General features: G+C 34.0%; 1 protein-coding gene across 1 annotated transcript; it reads right to left on the bottom strand.

Annotated features, from left to right (window-relative positions):
- Window positions 1-692: 692 nt before the first annotated feature.
- On the bottom strand, window positions 693-24353 carry LOC117316280 (MAM and LDL-receptor class A domain-containing protein 1-like). The gene is made up of 24 exons (XM_033870818.1): window positions 24268-24353; window positions 23656-23782; window positions 23188-23272; window positions 22738-22932; window positions 22056-22185; window positions 21355-21474; window positions 20908-21011; window positions 19952-20076; window positions 19302-19453; window positions 17383-17493; window positions 15541-15638; window positions 15230-15356; window positions 13640-13806; window positions 12923-12998; window positions 10965-11053; window positions 10097-10223; window positions 9146-9324; window positions 7768-7849; window positions 6922-7041; window positions 5847-5938; window positions 5002-5134; window positions 4428-4591; window positions 3306-3387; window positions 693-2315 (listed from the first exon to the last, which is right to left on the bottom strand). The coding sequence occupies exons 1-24, from the start codon at window positions 24347-24349 to the stop codon at window positions 2311-2313; spliced, it is 2772 nt and encodes a 923-aa protein (XP_033726709.1). The 5' UTR covers window positions 24350-24353; the 3' UTR covers window positions 693-2310.
- Window positions 24354-26701: the final 2348 nt, after the last annotated feature.

The following is a 26701-nucleotide window of genomic DNA, read 5'->3' as shown; positions in this document are numbered from 1 at the left end:
TTGGCATATCCAAAGGGAACTTGTATCCATACAGGGTGGCACGCATACGAATGTCAAAACATATTTCAACAGAACAAAAGAGTGTTTATTGTTTGGTATGAACGATAGTGTAGATCTAGAATGCCTTTCCTACGTACGGTTTTAGTTGAAACGCCATTCAAGATAATATGTCAATAGTAAAAAGTCTCGTAACCTTTAAAGAATTGATATCACTATGTGTTAGTATATGATAATTTTGCTGTCATTTAATGTCAGTATATGATAATTTTGATGACACTTTATGTAACCACGTGATGATGTTGATATCGTTATATATGACTATATGATACTTTTGATGCCATTAAATTTCATTATAGGATCATTTTTATTTCACTTTATGATGATAGTGATGTCATTATGTGTCACTATATGATAATTTAAATGTCCCTCAGATGCACATCGAAAAATAGATAGGATACCCTCCTGATATACATATAATATATATATATAATAAATGGGATAATTCGAAAATATTTTGCTCTGTCAATATAGAAATACAGGGTTCACTGGTCAAATCTAAATGTAGTTACTGAACTGTACTATACCCTCGGTAAATTCAATGAAAGCAATACCTTCTGACGACAATTTTGAAGAACTGCTTTCTGTTTCGAAATTAATCACAAACTCATATTAAGAATACAGCTAAAACGAGATTCATATGGAGAATTTATTTTCAAAAAATAAAAATGTTTTAATAAAAGCAGAAAAAGTAGGCAAATAAGTAATTAGTTTTCATGCGTTAGTTTAGTGTATATAGGACAAATACAACGCAGAATACAGCTGGAATTAAAAACAGAGACAAAATCATATCAAACGAAACAAACAACATCTTGGAATATAAAACCTAAAACAAATATACATCACAAAGCTTTGGAAATTTTACATAAACTTTTCACTAAAGCTTTAAAAAAATTAATATAGATTATTAATAACGCTTTTAACAGTTCTTTCATCAAAATTGTCAGTATTGACCTAAATTTGGTTATTTGATTAAAAAACCGCTGATTTTGTCACTGTAATACATAATTTTATTTTGCTGACAAAGAGTTTAAAAAGGAACCATCAACATTTATCATAATCGAATATTTCAGCCATTTTGATGAAACAAATTTTATATTACATATTGTACAATGAGAAGAAGGAGAGGAAATCATATTCATACAAAATCAAAACGAAACAAACAACATGAGAAGGAGACCTAAATGTATATCACAATGATTTGAAAGTTTTTCTTCAATTTTCTACTTTAACAAAATACCAATAACTCTTTAACTCTTTCCGTTCTTTCGTATTATGCACCGGATAAGTTAAACAAAATGGCGGTTTGTATGTGCATTTCTGTTGTTTTTTTTAAATACAGATACACAAAATTTAGTGTTATCATATAGCGTTGTTGAGAAATATTTAACTAGATTAAATCTTGACGTTGTAACGAACATTATACAATGGCCTAGACAGCGTTACCAAAAGTGAAAGTAAAGCAAGCCGCCATATTGTTTACATTAACAACCTATGCGGACAATAAATCCATTAACCTGACGGGAAAACATAAGCTAAACACAATAAACACTTTAGCAACCAAAAGGTTTGTTTCCAAAGTCTTGAATACCCTTTATATGTCAGAGTACTCGGGAATTGTATGTTAAGGGGCTCCCGACACTAAAATACCGTCTGCCTAGCCTGTCATCTACAGTCGACAACACAGAAGTGGGTCACTTTTTTTTTCTGTGGAATATAGTCAGGGAGCTTGGAATTTTGTCGGCTATAGTAGCCAGCAGTACGGAAAGAGTAAACACTACTGCCAGTAAATATGATCAGTATTGGCCACGGTTGTCATATTTGTTTAAAATACGTCATTTTGCCACTACAATATATGACATTATTTTGATGACAATTGGTTTAAAAAAGAACCATAAGTATCTCTCACATTATGGAATATATTAGCCCATGAGATAGCACAAATATGAACCGCATTTTTTGTTTTGCGTTTTTCGCATATCAAATTAGATTACTTGATTATTTACGTTTTGAAATACTACAAAATGTTTATGATTGAGAGGAATATATGCGATATAAAAAAGACAAGTAACTGCTTAGTCTTAAATAAAGGAGATGATATTATAGCTAATATGATACAGGGAAAAGATGCAGTCCTACGTCGTTTGTTCCAGATATTATGGTGAGGTTCGTTCCACATCGATAGGTTGTTCTTGCTAAGTAATGGTCAAACCGTACTACCCTCACCTCATCACGTGGTGTTTGATCCGCAGGTTAACCTAAAGAGAAGCAGAAGATTAAAAGAGGAAATATAAATAGTGCTATTCCCTCGAAGCATATTATCTGTATAAACACACTTTGCTTATCGTGTTCAATGTGACCTAAAGCACTAATAAAATGTTAAAAGCACTGTAAACCTCTATATTTAAGGGGTAATCATATTTTAGTGTCAATCATACTCATACGGAATTTTGTTTTATTTTTGTTTTATTTTTTGGTTTTTTTCCTCTTTTTTGTATCTATTTATTATCTTTTTTTTTTTAATTTCTAATTTTGGTTTTTTGGGACAGCAGCATTGTGCTGAATTGTGATTAGGGAAATAGCACAATAATATACAATTCCTGAGATGTGCCAATTGACCAAAAGCAGAACTCGAAACCGATAAAAAGATAATGATAATGCGCTAAAATCAGTACGTTTACAGTATCAATGTAATGTGTAGCCTTAACGATCCAGTAATTAGCCTCTAGTCTGAGAATTATCAACCATTTAATAGAAATATAAACTAACAACATAATCAATTCCCTTTCGAAATGATGTAATATCTATATTACAGGGTAAGTGTGTACCTGTATAAAATCATTATGTAGCAGATATGACATATGCATAATACAATGTAAGTTATTTTTTATAAGTATCAATGAACTCATGTTAATGCACAAGTAAAATGATAAAACTATAAACTCCATTTCTTATACGACTATTCAGAAAAAAAGTTATATAAACTTAGAGTTAGCACTCTTGTTCGCATGAACCTGAACGGTTCAAGAGGTCTGGATGTGGCGGGAAACTGGTGTTTGGGGGAACCTGGTCGGCGAACATGAGGCTAAAATACCTTTCCATATCCGACTTTGAAATCGAGCCCTGGCCGCCTACTGTTTGACTGTGTCACATGACCTATCAGTTTCACAAGAACAGCGTTGAAAACAAATCCGATAACCATGTACATGTATATAGAAACCCATTAAAATAAAATTGTTTAAACTTACAGGAGCCGGGCGTTAGACTGACGTCATCAATGGCAATGTCACCATACTCATGATCCTGATCGACGGAAGCGGAAATGATCAGCTATAAAAAATAGTTAATGCTTTAAAATAAAATATATACATAGATTATTAAAATGGGTTGTTTGAAAATATTAACATTCATTACCGTACGGATTTAAATCAGATTGTAAGCCTGGAATGGCTGAAGGAGAAAAAACTGCGCTGGTTATTTAATGAAGGATGAATTTATCCTTAAATCCTGCACAACCCTACGATGACGGGCAAAGAAAGTTATTCGCTATAATGAACCGGAAGTGATCAAAAAGTTATATTGGTGGACTCTGTCTAAGCTGGACTCCATTTGGGACTATATAAAACAGCCGATTTGAATAATTACGGATTGTAGAGACTAATTATATACCATACATTTACAGTATCATTACAATATATTTGTATTACATACTTTATCTTGAAACAGTATATATTTCAAAATATACAGTGGGCTCTGTCAAAACCGGATTCCTTTGGGGCAATGCAATTTTGCCGGTTTGCAGATAGTTTCGGATTGTAGAGAGTCTAATTTTATATTATTGCAGACACAATACAATCATAACATAGTCGGGTTATATGCATGCTTATGATTAATATGTACAAATAAAAAAATAATGAAACAGCATTTTATAAATGTTTCATCCTATTGAATCGGTGACACAATAATCTTTATAATGCAAAATAGGGACAAAAACTTACGATTTTAACTATAACACGGCTGTTACATTCGTTATCACGTCAATTAATTGTCAACTCAGCAATTAACCGTGTAATTTACAGCATTGAGTCATTTGTTGTATTTTTTTCAATTAATCCAAAATATAAAGATGCCAGTATTTGTGGCATCGATTTTATCGATGATTCCAGTAATGTCGCGCATACGTCTGTGTAGTCCAGCTCATATCATTTTCCTTTACCGTTTCGTTATCCGACACCCAACCTATGCCTGTGCCATCATAAACTGTTCAGGCACTGTCAAGAAGTGTAATGTACCATTCAGAAGACACCTTATATAATACACGAAGATGTGTTCAGGTGTTTTGCTGACCGTGTCTAGATTTTTATTTTTACCTGGGAAGATACAGGTAAATTGACAACATCGACTTTAGCATCATTCCATTGGTTTTCTTTGTTTCCATCGGCGTAGAATATTCGCGTGTCACCATTGTACACAGACAGTTGTCCTATAGTGAGCCCGTACATATGGTAAGAGAAGCGCAGACAGCGGACCCCTTCTGTTGAAAAAATAAAAGGCATAAATGCAATTACATCAATATTTGAAAAAAACTATTCTGTTAAAAAATATTATACATCGCTATGGATTCACGTTCTATTCTTAGTCTAATTCAACGGTGACTATCGAAATATAGAAAACAGAAACTTTAAATGATTTAATTTGACGGTCTTCACCTAGTATAGGAAAGGATTTTGTAATTGATATACAGTAAAATATTCCAAAATCGTCATAGGATGAACATATCAGTTCATTAATTTCGTATTCAAAATATTTCCATATTTGATCATTTATATTTTGATTAAATGAAATATTATATGAAACATCCCATATTTTTTATTGATTGTTACCATTTTATCAAGTCTCACAGCATGACCTCTAACAGCATGACCTTGATACCTCTTAATTTACCTTCAAAAGCCATTGGATAAGTTGTAAAGTTGGCTACAAATCCTTCAGTGACTACTCCTGATGTTTCTATGTAGGCATAATAAGTTCCCTCTTCTGCGCCAGATGGACCCGTGTGCGGAGTAGCCGTGGAACCCTAGTATATGAAAAAGAACACCCATGACAAAAAGGGTATTATCATTAGGGAAATGTGTGTATAAATACGTTTCCACAAATACCTGTTAAAGTAAGTAGCTAACAGATATAGAGCGAGCTTTGGTGTTTTACTAAAAGAGACTAACTAGTGCACATACGAGATGACTGCATATTGATATTAATATGGAGTTGTTACTATTTAAATGTTGAAATGGTATGTTGACACCAATTGAAGCGGAGGTATTTTCGTTGTTGCTCGAAAAATACTTCTTTTTTTATTTCCCTTCTGATTTTCCGAGCATGTGGTCCCGAACAAACCTGACAATTGCTAAAATGACGGAACATATAAACGCTGCTATATCTTATAAGACGAACATCCTGTATAACTCGAAGTACAAATTCAACTTCAACTGTAAAAATTGTATAAAAGATATGCTCAATTACCTCTAATACTCGAAGTTTTGTTTTATACTCAACTGATTTTGAGATAACGAGGTTTGCAGGTATACTTTGCAGCTTGATTTAACAAAACATTTAAAGGTGACATGCACTTTTTTCTCTTTTGAAATATGCCTTTTTTTGCAAAATCTCATAAGTTCTCACTGCTCCAATACTGTTACAGCATGGAGATAATATGATAATCTCTTCATTAAATAGCTTGTGTCAATTCCTTCACTCTGTATTTAGCACATTTCTCATAGAAGAAAACATACCCCTGTAATTGTCCAGTCAAAACTATCACCCCATGCTTGCTGCAGGAAACACACAGCGTCATTTTCAAATGTACAAGTCAGCTCCTTGTCCGCTGTATGAATCACAAGTCATTGGTATTATATATATAAACATTGTATTATGACATGGTCCAAGAGGATGGAATGTCAATATTTTAGATGAAAGGTCGAAGATTTCTAAGGCACTCATTTCTAAATACAAAATATGCGGTCAAAAAGATGTCATAAAAGACAGGATTCACAGGAGAAAAGAAACGAAATATATTTGATAACATTATTTCGTTTCGTGTCTGTATTTGTATTATAATTTCTGTATGTATTTTTACTTGTTAAGACATAAAGTAAAATCTCCCTTTGTATATGTTCTGTTTACTATGAAGTTCTTGGAATTGTAAACCATCGCGTAAATCCTTAAACTATGTCAACGGCATTTTTGTATATTTTAATCAGTTCTATAGCTTTGAATAGCATATGTATACTTTTCCATCTTTAAGCATGTCACCTAATCATATTCATACATAAACATCCTAGCAATAACAACAGTACCTATATATTTATCACTAACGGCTACCTACAATACTAAGAATCATGATAAGAAACTGAAAGAGGGTCGATCGTGCCAGTTGAAAGCTTTGCTTATGCATTACAGATATACAAATGATTGTATTTCTTATAATATTAGATCCTTTGGATTTTTTCTTCCTAGTGTACGAAACGGCCATTTCACGAAGTAATTTTGAAATGTTTTCCTAGTCAGCACACATTATTAATACTATTCTTTTTTTCAAATCTATGTCTTCCTACACAACATCTTCTAGTATTAAGTGAAAGGCTAGCATTTTACCATTTGATAATATTAGCACAAAATAATTCCGTTCTCATAACGAGGACCACGGGTAAAGATGTCTTTCTAGCAGTCATCATCTTTATAAAGCTCCAAAGGTACACAATGAAATATTACAAGATTGAAAGTAGAAAGTCTGCATAACGAAAATGGCATCAATCCAAAATAAAATTAATTGATATCTCTAGTGGTTTATACAGGTTAAGGCTGTACCTGCAACGACTTCACATATCCCGCCACTAAGTCCAGATGGACAGGTGCATTGGTATCCCTCACGGACACTCACATCAGGAACACATGTTCCTCCGTTCAAACAGGGACTTGAAAGGCATGCTAGACAGAATATTATCATTATTGAAGAATGGCATCAACATAAATATACATATATATAATTCGTTCTGTCAGACAATTAGTAAAAATGCTCATATATCTACAATTATTGAGATAATGAAGATATCCAAAAAGAAATGTTTGATACATTTGTGCTTCAATTCATATGTGTTACAATATGTTTTCTTACCATTTTGTACAATGCACAACGCCACATATATTGTTACAAATTAACAAGTGTATATAAAGTAAAGTGTACAAAAACTATTGATCATGTCCATCAATTCCGCGTTCCCACACTCCCTTGACTATTTTTTTGTTTTTATATTGTTACTTCTTTTGCATTTCTTATTATATTTATCGCTTAACAGTACTGATTAACAACTACAGACATCGTAAGTAAGTATTTGTGTGTCCTGCCATGGAATTCAAATTACAATCATGCTATGCTGCTCAATCCAATAATCTATTTACCAGAAATATTGTACGTCTGTTTGTAACTACTAGGCCTATATTCCAGTACATATATTTGTCATCTCAATGGACGCAAATATGTGTTTAATTGACTGAAAATGAAGCGATTATTTGTAAACGGAATATGTCTTCTGTAGTCCTGCAGGAAAATATAAATTATATGTTTCCAAAGATATCCAATATCAAAACATTACGTAATCATTCAAAGCATGTAGGTTTATCATTCAAAACACGTAGGTTTATCATTAAACATACCACATCTTTCTGAGGTTAGGCTAATGTTGTCGATGGCAACATCAGACGAATACGAAGTTCCTCGTATGGCCGAGAAGAGTAACTGAAATACCGAATGATTTAATTATTAAAACATTTATTTCTTATTACCAACTCCAATTCAAAGAGTGCTTAAGCTGTAACTATCAATGCAGCAATGTAGGCATGGTTCGTTTAAATCTGTGTAGCATTTACCCAAATTACATATGTGGCTGAATATACGGTATATTGAACAAAACGATAATACAAATATAATATTTTACATATTGTGTTCAAAAATAGAATTCAAGCAAATTCCTCGTATATGTTTATCTGCATTCACAGGGATGACACTTGGACAATCCAAACAATGAAGAAAGGGAATTTTATATAGTTCGAGGATATAATATTATGCCTGGCATCGGTTACCTTGTATTATGAAATTATTTTTTAAGCTATGTGGGTTTTTTTTCTAAATGTAAGAAGATGTAATTTGTACGATCCTGAATTATACAATTTCTTTGTTATTGCGGCGTCATACTAGATAAATGCAGGTACTTTATGTATCTAGTAGAAATATCAAATAAAATCAATTTAAAAGTCTAGGAATCTGTTTGAGCCAGTCATACGTTTCGAAAATATCAAAAACAAGAATTATTAGAAAATATTTGTCTCGCCTGTCACCCATTTGGCGCATACTCTGAAATAAACTACAATGTGCTTGTTTTCCTAATATAACCTAACAGACAGATCAACAGGCATGGCAAAATTGAAGTTGTAACTGCAAAATTTGTTGATGAAACAATCGACTGTTTTTCCTTTGAAGTACAAAAGACAAATATCAGCACACCGTTTGATTGACTGGCTTTGAAATTAAACGCAACCCCTGTGGTAGTCTTGATATGTTGTAGTAATCCTGTTTGAACAGGACGAAAAAAACAACAACAGCAACAAAAACATCGTTATAAAATCTAGTATAACTCACCTTTACAAGCATAACATATTCTCTTTTCCTGGATAGGGATATTCGCGATTTACCGGTGCAAAATTGTCTTATCTCACCCAAGGGTTGAGGCGAGCTACACGTGCTCGTTGCACGGTCTAAACATTGCACGACATCGCAACAACAATACAGTGACGTCGCATCAACAATTCAATCACGTGTTGCATTGGTGTAACGACATTATAAGAAACATACAAGAATGAATACGATAAGGAAAAAAACATTCATCCCCTTGAGAATGAGACATTTGATCTTAATCCTAGGGGTAAGATTCTTAAGCTGCAAAACACTCGTGTTTGATAACTAAAAAAATCAGTCCCTCGGGTTGAGATCTCCCTGTCTCACTACCAGGAGGTTTCACGTTTCAATCAGTCTCACATTAAAATATGTTCTTTCGTGCAGTGACACGACTCCTTGGTTCCATTGTTGTCCCTGGTCTCCTGTTTTAATGAAAACAGGATATTCTTCCCCACTAGAATCCTCCAATGTTGATACCAATAAACCTCCCATCTTTTTACCGTACATATGGTAAAAAAATACCAAACAGTACTCGCCGGCTACAAACGAAATCAGAAATAAATGCTTCAGCGATATTCAATATTTCAAATTCAAACTGCAAAATTTGAAATTTGCTCGACTAACATGTTTTTAACTGTGATTAAAAAAATTAAGAGAATATCTCAAAGTTTTTATGTCATGGAATTAATTTTCCTGAACAAAATCAATTAAGCTTTGTTATACTACTAATGCTATGCCTGCACATCTCGGATATTAAATCTCAAGATGTACAGCAGTTTATTGTTATCTTGTGATGTCTCTCTAATTATGTATGTGCCGTTGATTGTAGAACAAAATCTTTTTCATAAAATCGCATTGCAATACCATCAGAAATTGTGGTTTTATGGCGTTTAACGCTCTTGAAATAGCCAGCCCTATGAGGACGGATCACAGGGACACCAACAGAACAATAGAAAGAGAGCAAAGACAAATAAAATAACGACAGTAAGGATGACATTTTGAAAAATGTGCAATTGGGAAACGGATTTCGTTGTTTTGGTTGTTGTTATTCGACAATTCCATGAATTATCTCTAAGATATGTTGTATAGACAAATAAATGAAATAAACAACTATGAATTTAGCACGGATATTGTAGTACTACAATGTCTTGGACAAAAGACCGATTACATCGCTGATGATAACAATGATCTCGGAAACACTATATTAATCATATAAAAACTGACATGGAAACTGAAAACTATAGATATGAATTGAGTTATCTATGCAATCTGCACAAAACATAATGAATATATAGCAGCATCTGCCATTACCTGGAAATGTTGCCAGCGAGGTTAAGGTTGCCATGTCATAGCGGATAGGATCTGAGGACTCAATGAATGCATAGTGAGTTCCATCTTGTGCAGAGGATGGTCCTGTGTTCGACGAAGGAGTTTCTCCCTTATGGAAAAGCAAAATTTACTATTCTCTACTTGAAAATGTATCCCTTCTTAAAAAACTTAATATGGCTTACATACCATTATTTGTTTAGGTCATAGACTGACAAAAATTGCTGTTCAGGAATATGCCAGGTAATTACCACATTCCATCGATAAACTACAAAACAATTTCAATGATGTATGTATATGAGATGCTTTTTTGTAAATGGGACGAATATTGCATTAAAACATATACATGAATGACATGCGGAATATCGCGAGATCAAATATCGATTCCATATCAACTTTAGAATGTGCTGTAAGGAGCTACGCAGAATTATCTAACTTCTTTTGGAATCTCTACAGGCTTAAATTAGGTAACTTTAAGTTAAGATGTCGTAATACATTTGAATCGTATGTAGGCCTCTGTAATTTACTTAACATTAGAGCATGTTTCTATGTATTTATTCCTTGATAATTAAAATGTTGAAGTCTTCTCCTTGTGTTCCGGCGGGGACATTTGTGCCGCTCCTGTTTATCTAGTACTACTGTATGCAGACATGTCATGTTACTGTTATGGTTACTGTCATGTAAGGGGAGGGTACTCGTACAACTGAATACTTCAGAAGAAATTCAGGATACTGCACTAGACATTATACATCAATGTAAATTGGCGCTGATATTGTTTTATTATTATTGTTTATTTATTTCTTATTCATTTTTTTCCAGTTCAGATTAACATACCTAGTAGGGCTTTACTTACAATCTGATCAACTTTCCAGTCAAAATCATCCATATAGCTTTGGGATAAAAAGCATTCGTTTCCAGTTTCAAAATCGCAACGTTCTTGGACTGAAAGAAGAACAAATATATCAAGCAATTGAATGAAAGCGTGCATTTCGTTTCGCCTTGTCGAAGATGAAAACATCATCGGAGGATAAATTACACAAAAAAGTTAATATATATATATCAAAACAAGAGGCCTATTGGCTTTTAAGGTCATCTGACACTAAAGACCCTTGAACCATTGTATGATACATATCTAGTAGCAAGTATAATGGTAGAGTTTGTCATGGTGGCAATCTTGGATTTTGGACTGACCAGAAAAGTAATAACACTTCCGCAGGACCATCTCATGATCATTGCAGACAAGTTCGAGTTGAATCCCGCTTGTGAAACTTGAGAACAAGTTTAAAATGTGTTTTTCAAGATGGCTTCAATTTTTGGACCGACTCGAAAAATAACAAGCCTTGGTCAAGACCGTCTAAGGATCATTTCGGGTAAGTTAGAGCTAAATCCCAGTGAAGGAACTTCAGAAGCTTGGAGTGTGAAAAGCGTACGGACGTATCAGTCAGATGACCTAAAAATTCGAGTTGAATCCCGCTTGTGAAACTTGAGAACAAGTTTAAAATGTGTTTTTCAAGATGACTTCAATGACGGCCATCTTGTATTTTTGGACCGACTCGAAAAATAACAAGCCTTGGTCAAGACCATCTAAGGATCATTTCGGGTAAGTTAGAGCTAAATCCCAGTGAAGGAACTTCAGAAGCTTGGAGTGTGAAAAGCGTACGGACGTATCAGTCAGATGACCTAAAAATTCGAGTTGAATCCCGCTTGTGAAACTTGAGAACAAGTTTAAAATGTGTTTTTCAAGATGGCTTCAATGACGGCCATCTTGTATTTTTGGACCGACTCGAAAAATAACAAGCCTTGGTCAAGACCATCTAAGGATCATTTCGGGTAAGTTAGAGCTAAATCCCAGTGAAGGAACTTCAGAAGCTTGGAGTGTGAAAAGCGTACGGACGTATCAGTCAGATGACCTAAAAATGTGATTGTGATTGCCCCCCCCCCCCCCACCTCACCAATGCTATTTCACATGTAATTTGGTCGTAATCCATTTAAAGTTTTTTAAAAAAAAGAGTAAAACAGAGTAGGCTTTTAAAGCAAAATTTCAGCTTAGTTACCCTTTTTGGACTCTTCCCCTCTGGCCCAAGGGGTCGGACCAGCCTTTGTTATACATCAGAGGGTCATGGCCATTAATGGTCATTTGACAATTGAACCATTATATATAAAGGATCTATCACAATTGTTGATATGATATGACCCTGTCTCTCTGTCCCGAAGGGTCAGACCTGCCTTGTTTATAAAAAGAATAGCTGCCGTCTCCCAATGATGCGTTACACCAAATTAAGATGCAATCAACTCCAGGGTTAAGAAAGATTAGGGTTTCAAAGCGGAAATTCAACAGAGTTCCCCTTTTTGTGGCCTCGTCCCTTTGACCTCAGGGGTCAACAAGCCTCATTTATAAACAGTATGACTGCCCTCTCTCAAGAATTTTCACACTACATTTGGTTGTAATCCACTCAAAGTTTAGGAGGAGTAGGTTTTAAAGCAAAATTACAGCAAAGTTCCAAAATAGGGTCCCTGCCACTCGGAGCCCAATATATCACCCCAGTTATTTTTTGTATAAAATATGATTACCCTCCCCCAATGATTTTTCACACCAGATAACCTAAGATTAAACTAATAATTAAAGCCAAGCTAAGACTTAGATGAAATAAGAGACAATGGGAATGGAATCATTTGACTTCGACATTGTTTCAAATCGTTCCCGGGAAGCAAAGTATGCGGGATTTATACAAATGTCATTAGGAAGGATACCATCTGCAATATTCTTTTTGTGGATATCTGCAATGTACTATCTCTACTTTAAATACAAACCACATTTTTGAAGATGAAGATCGTCAATGGCAATGTCTCCCCAGAAGTGCCAGCCTACTGTTGCTCGAAGTCCAATCTGTGAAATTAAATAATATTACAATTTTACAATTTAGGAACGCATTCGAAAAACAAATTGTTCAGGAAATGTTTTTTTGCGTACTCAATTATTAGCGCGTTTCAAAACAGACTAGCGCAATTAAAAATAACATTTCCCAAAGTAGAATTAGTATACCTACATCAAGTGTAGGATATAGTGCAATCATGATTTACCGTAATTCTTCAAGCGGAAAAGCGCTTTAAAACATGACTACAATAATGTATTTATGACCTATTAATGTTTAAATTGTATAATCAAGAATGATAGTAGATAGAAGGATGCATAGGATATAACACACAAAAAAGGAATGTACTCTTAATTAAACGCAGTTTATAATGAGAGAACACGGATTATTTTTGTGTTACTGTATAGCTACATTACATAAAAAGTCTTATTGAAGTTAATCCTTATAATCAGATTTACTCTACACAATCCCTGTGAAAATTCACTTTTATTGACACACTCTTTTCTGTTCGATATAATTACGTCGCTGTATCATCAAGTTAAAGACGACGTTAGAAACGGACAAGTTATTGGGGTACGGTTAGGGGGGATAACATGATTTTAAAGCCAATAAAAATGCTTGTTGGAAGTAAGATTGAGCTATAAATAAGATATACCTTCTGATCTATTTCCAGTGGTAATTTTATTGATGCGTAGTTCCATTGATCCCCAAGGTTTGCAGAATTACTCCACCATACTTGCTGATCTTTCTCTCCAAATATCTCAAATTTACCAAGAGAATCTCCGTACATGTGATACATAAACGACATACACCATTCCCCAACTACAAAAAAAGTAAATGTACTCGAATGGAGTGATACGAAATACCTTACATCCGTTCTGGATACATTTGGCGACCGTTCGATCTCCAAGTGAAATTTGATTAGTTTTGAAAAAGTTCATCATATATATGTGACATCACATATTTGGCAAGATCAAGAAAAGATACGAATATTTTGAAATAACATGGAGCCGATGTCCTTTATCTGCTGCAGAATGTATGAAATCATTTTCGAGACAGGCTTATAATTGTGAAGATTTTTTTCTATCTGCATCATTTTTTCTAACACAAAACCTCAAATGATAAGCGACAGGTTTGACTGGATCGATACATTGTTACTGCCTCGCAGTTTGTAATCTTGATCAATGTTAACAACGTATTTTCAAGACCGCATTATTTTTGGATGATCAACACCCACCAATGATTAATCTGTGGTTTCTATAATGTAGATTTCAGTCCATGACCTTGTTTCTCTAGACTATGCCAAAAACCAAACGTTCGACATATTTTATGCGGAATGATTACAATAACAATAATCAACCATTGATACGTGTAAATCATGATTGGTTTAAATGTGTGTATGAGAATCTCACAAACTGTTTGTTTTTGTCAGCTATCAGCATTAAACAAATCATTACTATATCACTGACAAAGAAGATGCCATGATTTGGTGTACAAAGTGAGTAACGCTTTTACTCCTGTAGAAGCTTAATACGTATTATGACTTTCTTTAGTCAGCTTATAGAAACGCTGTGAAATTCCCATTTAGCTACATTCTATAGTAAATATCTCAGTTTGGTCTCTATACGTATAGCTTCTTCTTTTAAAGGTTTTATCTGCTAGTTGTTAAGATAAGTATTTTCTTAATGTATCTTTTCTACATATCAGCTGTATACCTTTTACTTATGACAACAAGCTATTGTGTGAAGTAAGTGACGAACCACTTCGTGCTGTAAGGTTACGTAATAAAACAGTACGTCGGCTAGTGAGTTCAGGGTGTTGAACCCACGACGTCACAGATGTTAGCTTTTCCTTATTAAATGAAACTGACCAATTAGAATCTTGCCTGACCAAGACAGCAAGTTTGATAATAGGTGTTCCTCTCCGAAGTCTTCACTTCTTACCAGGACGCAGAATAATGAACATCAAATTTAAAAGCAATAATTTCAGATCAATAGAAACATCAGGGGAAAACAATATAATAATAATATACACGTATACTTGCTTAGGACAAACGTAACAAACTAACCAAACTAAAATAACAGAATGTTCCTCAACAGTAAGAGGATAATATACTGATGTAAATTTCAGTAAATAAATCACGCAATGCCTATTTTAAAGCGATTTCATAAGGTTCATATAATTATTATGTGTGTGGTTCCAATTACGTGTGATTTCAATATTGAAAAAAATTAATGAATCTTACCTGGCAGAACACCATTGGACAACAGTACGGCAGTGTCACCTTCGTTGAGGAAAGACACTTCCGCATACGTATAGTACTGACCACCGAACGCTTGTGATGGTCCTGTGTCGACCGAAGGAGTTCTTCCCTGTATTTGAAAAAAACCGCAATTGAATTTAGTATACCGAACAGTAATTATGTACAATTGCTCTGTTCTTCATTTTTTTTGTTTTAAATATTAATACTCTATCGGATTTTCCCAGTGATTATAGACAGAAGTTAGTATTCATTTCAAAGAGCCTTGTTTGCTATTGGCTTATATATCTGCTTACCTGCTTTCTTGTCCAATCAAAAACATCTACTCCGTCGTCATTGTTGACAAAGACACATTCATCAGCATTTTCAAAGTCACAAGAGAAAGCGCTGGAGGCTGAAATACACATACATTATTGTTACTGCGGTATAGATATGTCCTTCTTGGGACCTGGACCTAGTATGATTATGTAAGCTTCAGGGATTTCTTTGCATGCATACATGTATTTATGTATTAATGTGTGTGTGTATTAAAAAAAAACTGAATTATTTAAGTAATATTTAAAAAAAAAAATATAGAAAATTGAAGGCGTTCAGATTCAGAATTGAAACACATTTTAGATTAACAGATATTTGTTTAAATTGTATGATCTAAAATTCAATGTAACGTTTCAAATAAATAATGTAAGTAATGTCTACTATGTATATCGAAGGATAAATATTTCGAAACGGATTCATACATATTTTTTTTCAACGCCAGATTCGTTATTAATATAAGAAGCCAACATTGTGTCTTTTGAATAATGCATGTCGGTTTTATACACAAGTCCGTTAGTGAACGTTAATAAAATAAGAACTAACAATAAAGCTAGAGTTATACCCCTTAGGTAATAGTATAATTTTCCCTTGGAATCACACTCAACATTTGATTCATTAACCTATCTTTATCATGGCTAAAATACGAATAATACATTCGAATAACATATAAGTATATATTTTTTTCTATTCAAGATCGTGACTTTACAAAAATGATCACTGAATTAACGCCAATATTAAGATGATCATTAAAGAGTACATCTTCAAACAAGATATATATTTAAGAACGCCATTTTCGAGATGAAATCCCGGTTACATATACAAATTTGCATTAACTTAAAAAGGAAAATGTAATATATGACTTATACTTGAATCGTCATGTTTAAATATTAACATACTTTGATCTGTAGCGCCATACAACATGAATACATGAAGAATAAATCAATGTGAGGACATTATTACTGTTTCAAATGTATTGATGAATTCCGTAAAATGCTTAAACAAATCATCTATATTTGTTTTCTTTCTTTTTAAAGGGGTCATCATCAAAGGATAAAGTTCAATCGATTCAGAGAGGCAATCGGTGTAGTGGAAATAACCGCAGCACATGTGGTGGGGTAAGCGTAATACAATGTAGACATTTCAATCCAAATGTCACGTAAGTCGATAATATTATGTCTGTGGGGTATTATAATACCATGGTTCACATGTACTGGTGATTATCAAGGTAAACATAGCACAGCGTTTTCAAGTGTATCTTATGTCCGTGCACCTTACATCAGATGGTGTGTCGATGTTTACGGCGTATACACAAGAAAGCGTACAACTGTGTTGTAAATCTAAAGACATCTGTATTGTTACAGACATAGGTTGATCTTAATTATAATTATTGAATAAAGAAATATAACCTTTATAGTCTATCAGAAATATTATTATTATTGATATTATATATATATATATATTAATAACCATGGTTTTCGTGGAAAATGAATATGTGAAAGCAGAAAAACTAGAAGTTCTCGGACATTTATTGTCACTTTATGAGAACCCCTACACTAAATTGATAATTAAGTAATAGGTATCTTAAGGGATAGTTTAGCAAGCGGATAAAAACGAGATCACAATTTCGTTGAATATTAAGAATGGATACACGGAGTATGCAATTCTTAAATGAAACTATATATTACTTCTTAGCATTGTTTTGTTCGATATCACTCAGGCTATTAATATTTTGATTAATGTTGCACGACAAGGGAAAATTTTGTTCTTGTATAATTTGTTTTCTGATTATAACATTCTTATATATGTTTCTTTGTGAGCATTACCTTTGATCTTTTCACATTGGTCGCCCTCATATAAATCATCACATATACATTTAAACTCCTCAGTAGGATCATCCAGGCAGGATCCGTGAATGCAGGGACTGCTTGCGCATCCTGTTGAGATAATGTATATATAAAAATAGATATTTAACGAATACCCATAACTATATTGGATATTTAAAGTGGCTTTGTCAAATAAATCAGTTTTGTTAATAAATATATACAAGCATAGTTGATACTTCTAGGACGCAGTCCTTTGATGAATATTTCGTCTTTTTTAGGATTATAATTAGCGGAAAGCAAGATTGTTGATAATGCATCACGGCAGACGTCCTTTGTTTCGTGGATATAAATCCGATGTATCAGTAAGAAATTAGCAAAATCGATTTCATTGAAAATCGGTCTTACCTGTACGTGTATGTTATACACACAAACACGCGTACATTACCTGTGCTAGAAAGTGGGTCGCCGATATATAATCTCCCGGTAAAAAAAACTGTCTGCTATAGTGAGTTTTAAAGCAACCACTGTACACGGTGTAAGATACATTAGGTGCAGTAAAGGTATCTGTATTGTATTCCTATAGGTGTGTTGCAATTTCGGTTGTTTGCATATAGCAGGTTTGTTTTGTATTAACCCCCGTGAGTTTCGATAATTTAAGGGAGCTCTTACGGGAGATGATCTTAAACGAAATCCGAAAATTCAGCATTATTGGACGGCAATCCTGAATTAATTAACTCTGCAATCAGTATAAAGTTGTAATTTTATCCAACAGTGGTATTTAACAAATTCCCGAGGTTTTGGTTTGATTTATTCTGTTTGACGTCCTATAAACAGCCAGGGGCATTTAAGGCCGCGCTCGGTTTTGGAGGTGGAGGAAAGCCGGAGTACCCGGTGAAACTCCATCGGCCTAGGGTTAGTATCAGGTCAATGCCCTGCATTGGTTTCGAAATCGCAACGTGACTGTCAATGACGTATATTACTGCCTATGGCACACATGGCTGTCAATGGCACACGTGACTCTCAATGGCATGTATAACAACATATGACAGACGTGACTGTCAAATATGTATATGGAAAACGAGACTGCCAGTGACATATATGACTGTTAATGGCCCGCTTGGCTGTCTATGACATATATGCCTGCATATGTTACTTGAATATCAATAGCATATATGACAACCTATGACACACGTGACTGTCAATTATGTATATGTGACTGCCAATGGCCGGCGTGGCTGTCAGTAACATTATACATGTATGACTGCATATGGCACACGTGGCTGTCGATGGCATATATTACTGTCTGTGGCACACGTGACTGTCCTTGGCATGCATAACTGCCTTACAATATGGCTGGCGATGACATACGACTGTCAAGGACACATATGACTGTAAATGGTACATGTGGCTAGCTGCCAATGGTACATATGTCTTCAACATATCGATGTCACTGTTGACTGACACAACAAAGATAACGCATTTATCAAATTTTCTTTTTCACACAACATTCCATTTAACGACTAATTACTTGGTTCAGGAAGATACGTGGCATTTAGCATATTGTTTGTTTTACATGTAATTACTAAACTGTTTATTTAAGTGTTGATGTCATTACTTTTTAGTTTCATACGGGTATGGAAAACAAAATTGTTTGAAACTCTATGAATCCGCGTACAGATGTATTCAAACATATTTTTTACACGTTTTATGTACAATTTTACTTATTTAATAAGGCATTTCTTCAACAAATCAATACGCAATGTCAATGAGTAATTAATATCAAAATATAAAACATTAAACTGTGAATTGTGCTGGAATTTAAAAAAAAATGCGTTTGCTCCCTCACTTAATTCATTTAAATAGCAATTTAAAATCTTTTCGGGCTTACGTGTTTGACTTTCAATTTATGGTGTACATACCTATTTTCACAGCCTGAACGTTTAGGCTGAATCCTTTGCTAGAACTTTTGTCATCTGCGTATGTGGTGTTGAACTGCATGTACAAGATGTTTGTTATTCCTTGTTCGAACCATGTTGTCGTGTACACCTCATTAGTTACCTCGCCACATTTCCTGAACCACGAGAATATAGCATTACTTACAAAATGTACTATATATATACACTAACCTGGTATTAGTATCAGGAAAATCAACCCACGTAAATGAGCTTCCAAACAATTTACGTTCTTTAAATCATTAAGATATATAAAAGGAAACATGTTTGTTTCATCGCAAAAGCTAATAATGAAAGACGTTTGTATTATATAATTCAGTAGAATCATCATATCTCAATTTTTTGTTAAATTGATTTCTGTGAATAGACATTTCATCAGATATTTGTGTTGGCAACATAAAACCATTTCCTATAATCGCAATTATTTAAAAGCCATTTAAACGAACCATTAATACTTCATGATATTAAAGACAATTGGAAAATGGTTTTCCTATAGAAATATGTAGCTCATACCATGAAGATAGCATTCTCACGGCTGTTAAATAATCATCCTTAAATTTTGTAAATCGTACGGAAATGCGTATATCACATGTCAATTATTGGAGGGTGCTTCTTACATTAGTCCGGTCTGTCCAATCAGATTATATCGTATCTCTAACCAGTGATAACAGTTCATGTTAACATCATTGTAGGACAGGTTGAGGTCATTGATGGTTAGTTCTATCAGTTTCCCGGGTGGTCCCTGCAATTACGAGACAAAATATTTGATATTTTTATGGACAGAATAAAAACAGCCACAGTCTGAAATCAATACATGACAATAAAGAACAATGTGCGACAACAACAATTGACCAGACATGTTTATTGTTAATTTACACGAACATGAAACAGGCGATGGTATCTGTTTCCCAATGTTTAATTGTTATCTGCACATTTAAAATGTTTAACTTGATCTTTCTTTAATTTATACGTGTTTTTTTCATATTTTTCCTATATGTTTGCTTGAACGAATAGCTTTCTTTTCTGTTAGATTGGATATCACTCTGATACACTGTAAACATTCTTCCTGCGATGATCAACATAGCGCTAAAATTACTACAATATAACACAATTGTTTTAATCAGATTCCTCTCTGCGCTTGATGAGCAGCATAATCGTATTGCTAATCAAAATGATGAAACAATCACGTTAGATAATCGAGACTTCATCTATGACAAATACACACAGCCGAGATTAATATTGCGGTAATTCTAGCCTGCGGCACCAAAGTAAATATTATATATGAAAAAAATGGACTTAAAAAAACCAGGAGCGAATAAATTGATAACATCCAAACATTGGGGGTAGATCTCATAATCTCATATATTCGTTGAACAACATTTCCGTGTGCCTGTTTTTATACGTTCACCAATACTCTCTGTCTAAGGACTTATAACGCATATTAATAAATACCGTTCAAGATGATTGATTTATATGAGATAATCATCAATTGTTAGTACAATATACAATTCAACTTTTCAAGAATTAGCTCCACTTCTACAGGGACCTTGACTTGCAGAAAAGAAATACAAACCTTTACGAGCCAGTTACAGGTAGCCCCTACGTCATAATTTTCTGGGTAATTTGGTGATGTAATCGTTTGTGGCCCTGACGTCACATCAATTATACCACCGCAACCTGCAGCAGAAATCAAGATGTCGCCTGTCAGATTGGTAATTTCTATATATAGTGTAAATGTGCATGTTTCGCGTAAAATATATATGATTTTGGTACACCAGATGTTGTGTAGAAATTCTTCCGTCACATAACCCGGTCTGAAGCGATATACCAAAAATCATATCAGACATTCTAATTTTGCATTATGCATCGCAATGACCCTATGGAATGGTATTTGCGATGATCTATTGTCATTTACAGAACAACCAATAAAATTACGCTTTCCTATTTTAAAAAGAGATTTTCATCAAATATCCAGTATAGCTTTTTCTTAAGTGCATATGAACATTATTTTCAACGATACCTGTATCAGTGGGAACCTGCGAACAATCATCACCGGAAAGAGTCGCTGGACATAAGCAGGAACAACTGTGATCAATGAACCCGCCATTTTCACATGTCGGTATATCAGTTCCGCAATTTTCTGAAAATTAATATAACAGATCTCCAATTTTCTGAAAATTGATATAATAGTTTCGTGATTTTCTGAAAATTGGAATAACAGGAAGGTATATGATAATTATCTAATTCGTTATATACAGGTGTTCTCTAACCGTATAAATCCAACAGCATAACTCGTAATCAAGAATCGAACAAGGACAACAAACATTTAACTTTCAGTTATCAAGGATCTACGCGTGCACTTTTCCCGGTTTATTTTCGTCGCATTGTTATTTTCGCGGTGGGCAGATAAACAACTTATTGTTTTGTACATTTTCTAAAGACGGATAATCGATATAAAATAGTGCGACGTTCTCTAGTGCAATGTTTGACAATTAATACCGAGCTGTTTCAAGCAAAAACTTCACTATTTTTATTGAAAAGGAACAAATGACTATGGCATCAGATGACTCCTTTAGCACACTGTTATTTTAACAAAATATATCAACAAAAACAAAATATATTTCCCGAACCAATCACACAATATGTATATATATATATATATGTATATATAAAGATATAAATTGTAAATATCCCAACATTACATACAACATGTAAACTCACCGGTACATCCATAAGCATCCGTAATGTCCTTGACGTCATAAAATGTCAGTTCGTCAGCGCTTCCAGCCAATACCTCTAATGCCGTATCATTAAATCTCATGGAGTATGTGCCAGCGGATTTTGCAAAATCCTTTTTTTAAACCAACAAGAATGTATCGATATATATTAACATATTGTTATCCTGACTCAACACCGATGGATGAGGGCATCAGAAGATAGACGTATTCATTAACTCATGACGTACAGTTATGATATAACCAGATGCTCAGGAAGGTTATGCGTCTTCTGCCTTTTTTAAGGTATAGGCTTTGCTTCATTAAAACTATTGACTACAAACAAATAATCCGCCACAACAATTTAGGCCATTTCATCATTAATAATCTGCCCATAGAAGATGTGAATTTGAAACATATGTGTTTTCTATTTTACAAGCATCATTTACGAATTAATGTTCTTATATACCTAGCATGCTGTTACAAGACATACTGATATAGCGTTTCATGAAACTACCATATGTTGGATAGTTGCAGTGCCTCAATAATGAACACACGCTCTGGTTTAACACCAAGAGTTCCCCAATGGAATACAAAATATCAACTGAAATGAAACTCTATACCTCATCTCCTATATTCAACGAAAGTCAGATTCAGATAGTAAATGGTTGGACATGGGTTTTTTTTACCGTTAGGTAGTATTGAAGAATGGACTCGTAGTCGTACGGATTGACGTCCTCGGTGTCCCATTTCTTCATATTCGCGTTGTCTCGGCCATTTTTGATATTGTCCCATAACATAGTTACGTATTTGTCACGGTCCATTCGGCTTTGCTCGTGTTCCATTCCGATTGCATGGCACATTTCATGGAGAACCGTGGGATTCTGATAATGAAGAACATGTAAAACTAGTCTTTTTCCACAAAAGGAAATATTTTCTTCGATATCAGTTTACAAAGAATAGCTCTTACGACTTTGCAATATCATTGACTTAAAATGCGTTATATATTAGAAGTAGTATCAAACTGCATTTACATGAATAATGTTGTTACAGCATTTCAGAACATCTTTAATCGTTTATTATACTTATACTACAAAATATAGCTTTCACACAATTATGATTTGAGATTCATTACATACATTCAAACAATATTGGGAACTGTCAAGTCCAATATCCTGTTTGCCAACAGAGATTTTTCCAACATATGACCAGCACCCTGAGCCTCTGGAACAAAGAATATATATATAATGCTATAAAATCGTCTTGTATTGTTATTTCAAAAGTGTATTGTTTTTTTTTTTGTTTTTTTGTTTTCAAAACTCGGGTCTGCGTGCCAATTCTAACTTATTAATAGAATCTTTTTTTAACTTCCTGACGATAAGTCCGATGGTATACGGACGTCAAAAAAAAAGAAATGCACTTTTCTGGCATCATTTATTGAGGCAGTTTTACATTACTGCACGGGGGATACATGTTCTATTGTATTTACTTTTTTATTCGGGGAATCTTAAACGAAATGATAGTAAGAGAGGCAGAACACTAATAATGATGAATTCATTCCATCTAATATTACAGTGTATTTACAGCATAGCTTAAGTTATACTTACTGGATATTGTCAAAGTATATATAATCATTATGAGTAACATCCGCAATACCTCTCGGCGTAAAGTTAACACACGTTTTTGCTTTCATCTCTGCCACTGCTTTGTAAATGATAGCTTCCTGTTCCGCGCCTGTCAAAATGGATAATAAATGTTTATTACAGACAACAATGATTAAAGAATTGTCTATTTTCTATCATACATTTTATACTTTATTTCTTGAAAAAGTTATTTGATATAACCACAGTATTATTGATTAAGCTGGAATCAAATTATGGTAGCTTGATATCCATAAAAGAATCAAAAGAAAAAATATGCCTGACTGAACTCAAAGTTGTAAGGTAGTGTCAAAGGTATCGATCTTGACTAATCGGACGAACGACTGACAGGTGGTTGTCAAATGTAACGAGTATGTCAGACTGAACGGACGGTTGTCAGGCACTGTTAACGGTCATGCTTGGTTGAACAGAATGATAGCAAGTGGGAGTTTAAAGGTAACGGTCATGTCTGGCTGAACAGACGATTATAAGTAGGGTGTCACAGGTAATGAGCACGGATCAAATAGTAGAAAGATTTAGATTTGTATCAATTAAATGAATCTTAAATGAAATACGTACTAAAAGCACCAGTGGCGATTTCATAGGGTACTTTACCATCCGGCCACAGCCATCTACTATTCTGCACGAAATTTCTCCTCATTAAGGTTCTTTCTTCAGACTACAATAAACAAAACATTTTATCTTCTTACAAGCACGAAGGAAATAAAACTAGTATTCGTACAATCCATGTGCAGTCATAGGTCATTAACAGATATGTCATAAGTGTGTACCTATGTTTTATATAAGCTATTGAAAATCAGAAGGAATCGGATATTACAAAATGTATAATGATTTGACTGTTAAACGTTATAGGTCAATAGCCTTTATCAGGGAGGAAATGTACAACAAGAGCTTGTACAACAATATTTAAGTTCGATTTAAAAGAACATTACTTTGTCACAAAGAACGAAAAACAGCAAATATTTATATCAGTTGTTTGATTTGTATAATTAATACAATTTACACATTTTTGTAAAATGTAAATACAGTGTATCTAAAAGGTATATTTGGAATACCGCCAGTCTCAACTCCAGGATCCTTTAATGAAATGGGTATATATTTTTTTCTTATCTCACATTAGAGTTTAGACGGGAATTTCCAATTCACAACAATCATAATCAGTTTCTTTCTGTCATCAAATTTCAACACTGCAGACAGGTGATGGGCAAACGGGTACGGCAAAGAAATCACCCCATAGTTGTACAGAAGGGGATATTTACGCTCGGGATAATAATTTGAAGCTGGCTGGTGCTTGTCAACTTCATATTATCCTTGAACTGAGATATAGTTCAATGCCTCACACATAATGCGAATAGTCATACCAATCATTTGTATTCGACAGGAATTCAAAGATAATTAAATACTTATGATATTATATACATGTGTACTTATCATAAAAATACACAGACCGTATCATTAGGAAATCAATTACAACATTTCTTAAATTGCGTGAGGTAAACACCCAATGGCTCTGTGTATGTACCTTTGCTTTAGATCCACCAGTTTCTGTTGGCATTTTCGGGGTCACATGGTGATCATATTCTTCAGCTTTAACTCGATCCAAATTCTGTGCATTCACATTTCTGGACTGTAATGATAATTACGTGTGTAAAGTATTTTCTTACTTGTAGTCGAGATTTGTGTAACCCTACATAGTATAACATTTAATCTTTAACTTTCTGTCACGCGAATGTCAGGCCATGGCAGTATACCGTGTCAAATGATAAGATAGAGATACACGCAATAGTTTACTTTCAACTTACGGCTAAATGCAAGACTGAACCATCACGGGGTGAGCGATGTGAAAAAATGGAACAATATATTTTTTTAATTTTCTGTTATTTCCTAACAATGTTAGTTCAAAACTCAGAATCAAAATGGAAATTTTGAAAATATCTGCTTTATTTTTCAAAACTCGTCACTGAATCCATTCACATTAAAATGGTATGTTTTTTGCAATTATTATCATTATTGAATTAATTGTTAATAATGCATTACTAAATTATCTTTGATGGACATGACTAGGCTTGGAAAGGTGACACCCATGTGCCTTAAAGCCGTTTTTCGCGGGTAAAAAGCATGATTTTTTTTTTTTATATTAAATGAAGGAATTCTTTCTCAACGAATACAAATTTCACTATCAGGCTATGGAAGAATATAAAATTTTCGCTTTTTTCAGGGGTACTCATCTTTGCTACATTTAGCATTCAAACAATTCTGTGCCTCCGATAGTATAAATGGTTATTTTTTGGTGGCTTATATTGTTGCAGTTTTAAATTATAACGAGTAATAAAAACGTTGACTTTACAGAATATAAGAAACATCAGATGGTATTGGTATTGCAGTTCTTGTAGTCCGATATATTTGTTATGTTTGACAGTAAAAAAGACAGCAGTGAATACCAGTATAATAATGAATCTCCGACTCAAAATCATCAAAACGAGGAAAATTATAAACACAATTATAGATGTTCATTGAAATTCTAAGTACAAGGAGAATAAGACCAGGTGTTTCGAGAGTAAGCGTTTTCTGCTTCACCGACGACACTCGCCATTCAAATCTAGGTAAAATCCGGATTACAGTCTCAAAATTAGAACTAGATTTGTGACAACTGAACCACTAAGTATTTCAACAGACATCAAACAAGGAAATAGAACACAGAAAATATAGGACAAGACAGGAACGTAAGGGTAGGGTAAGGTGTCCAAGTGTTTCATGAAGGATATTGATCAGTTATTATCTCTTAAATGTAAAAGAATACACAGGGGGAAAACACAAGTTAAGAAGGATGACCACTTGAAGTCGTCCTATTCGAACAGCAAGCTTTACCATCTATACCAGGCCTTGTTCCTGGGGTCACTTATGCACCTCAAACAAAAGACAGCACAAAGGCAACTCCGATCATTCAGGGTGGGGCAATAATTGTAACCTAGAAGCTCACTTAGAGAGATTC

This window comes from Pecten maximus, chromosome 18 (genome assembly GCF_902652985.1).
Source record: "Pecten maximus chromosome 18, xPecMax1.1, whole genome shotgun sequence".
Taxonomy (NCBI): domain Eukaryota; kingdom Metazoa; phylum Mollusca; class Bivalvia; order Pectinida; family Pectinidae; genus Pecten; species Pecten maximus.
This window is presented reverse-complemented; position numbering and strand designations above follow the sequence as displayed.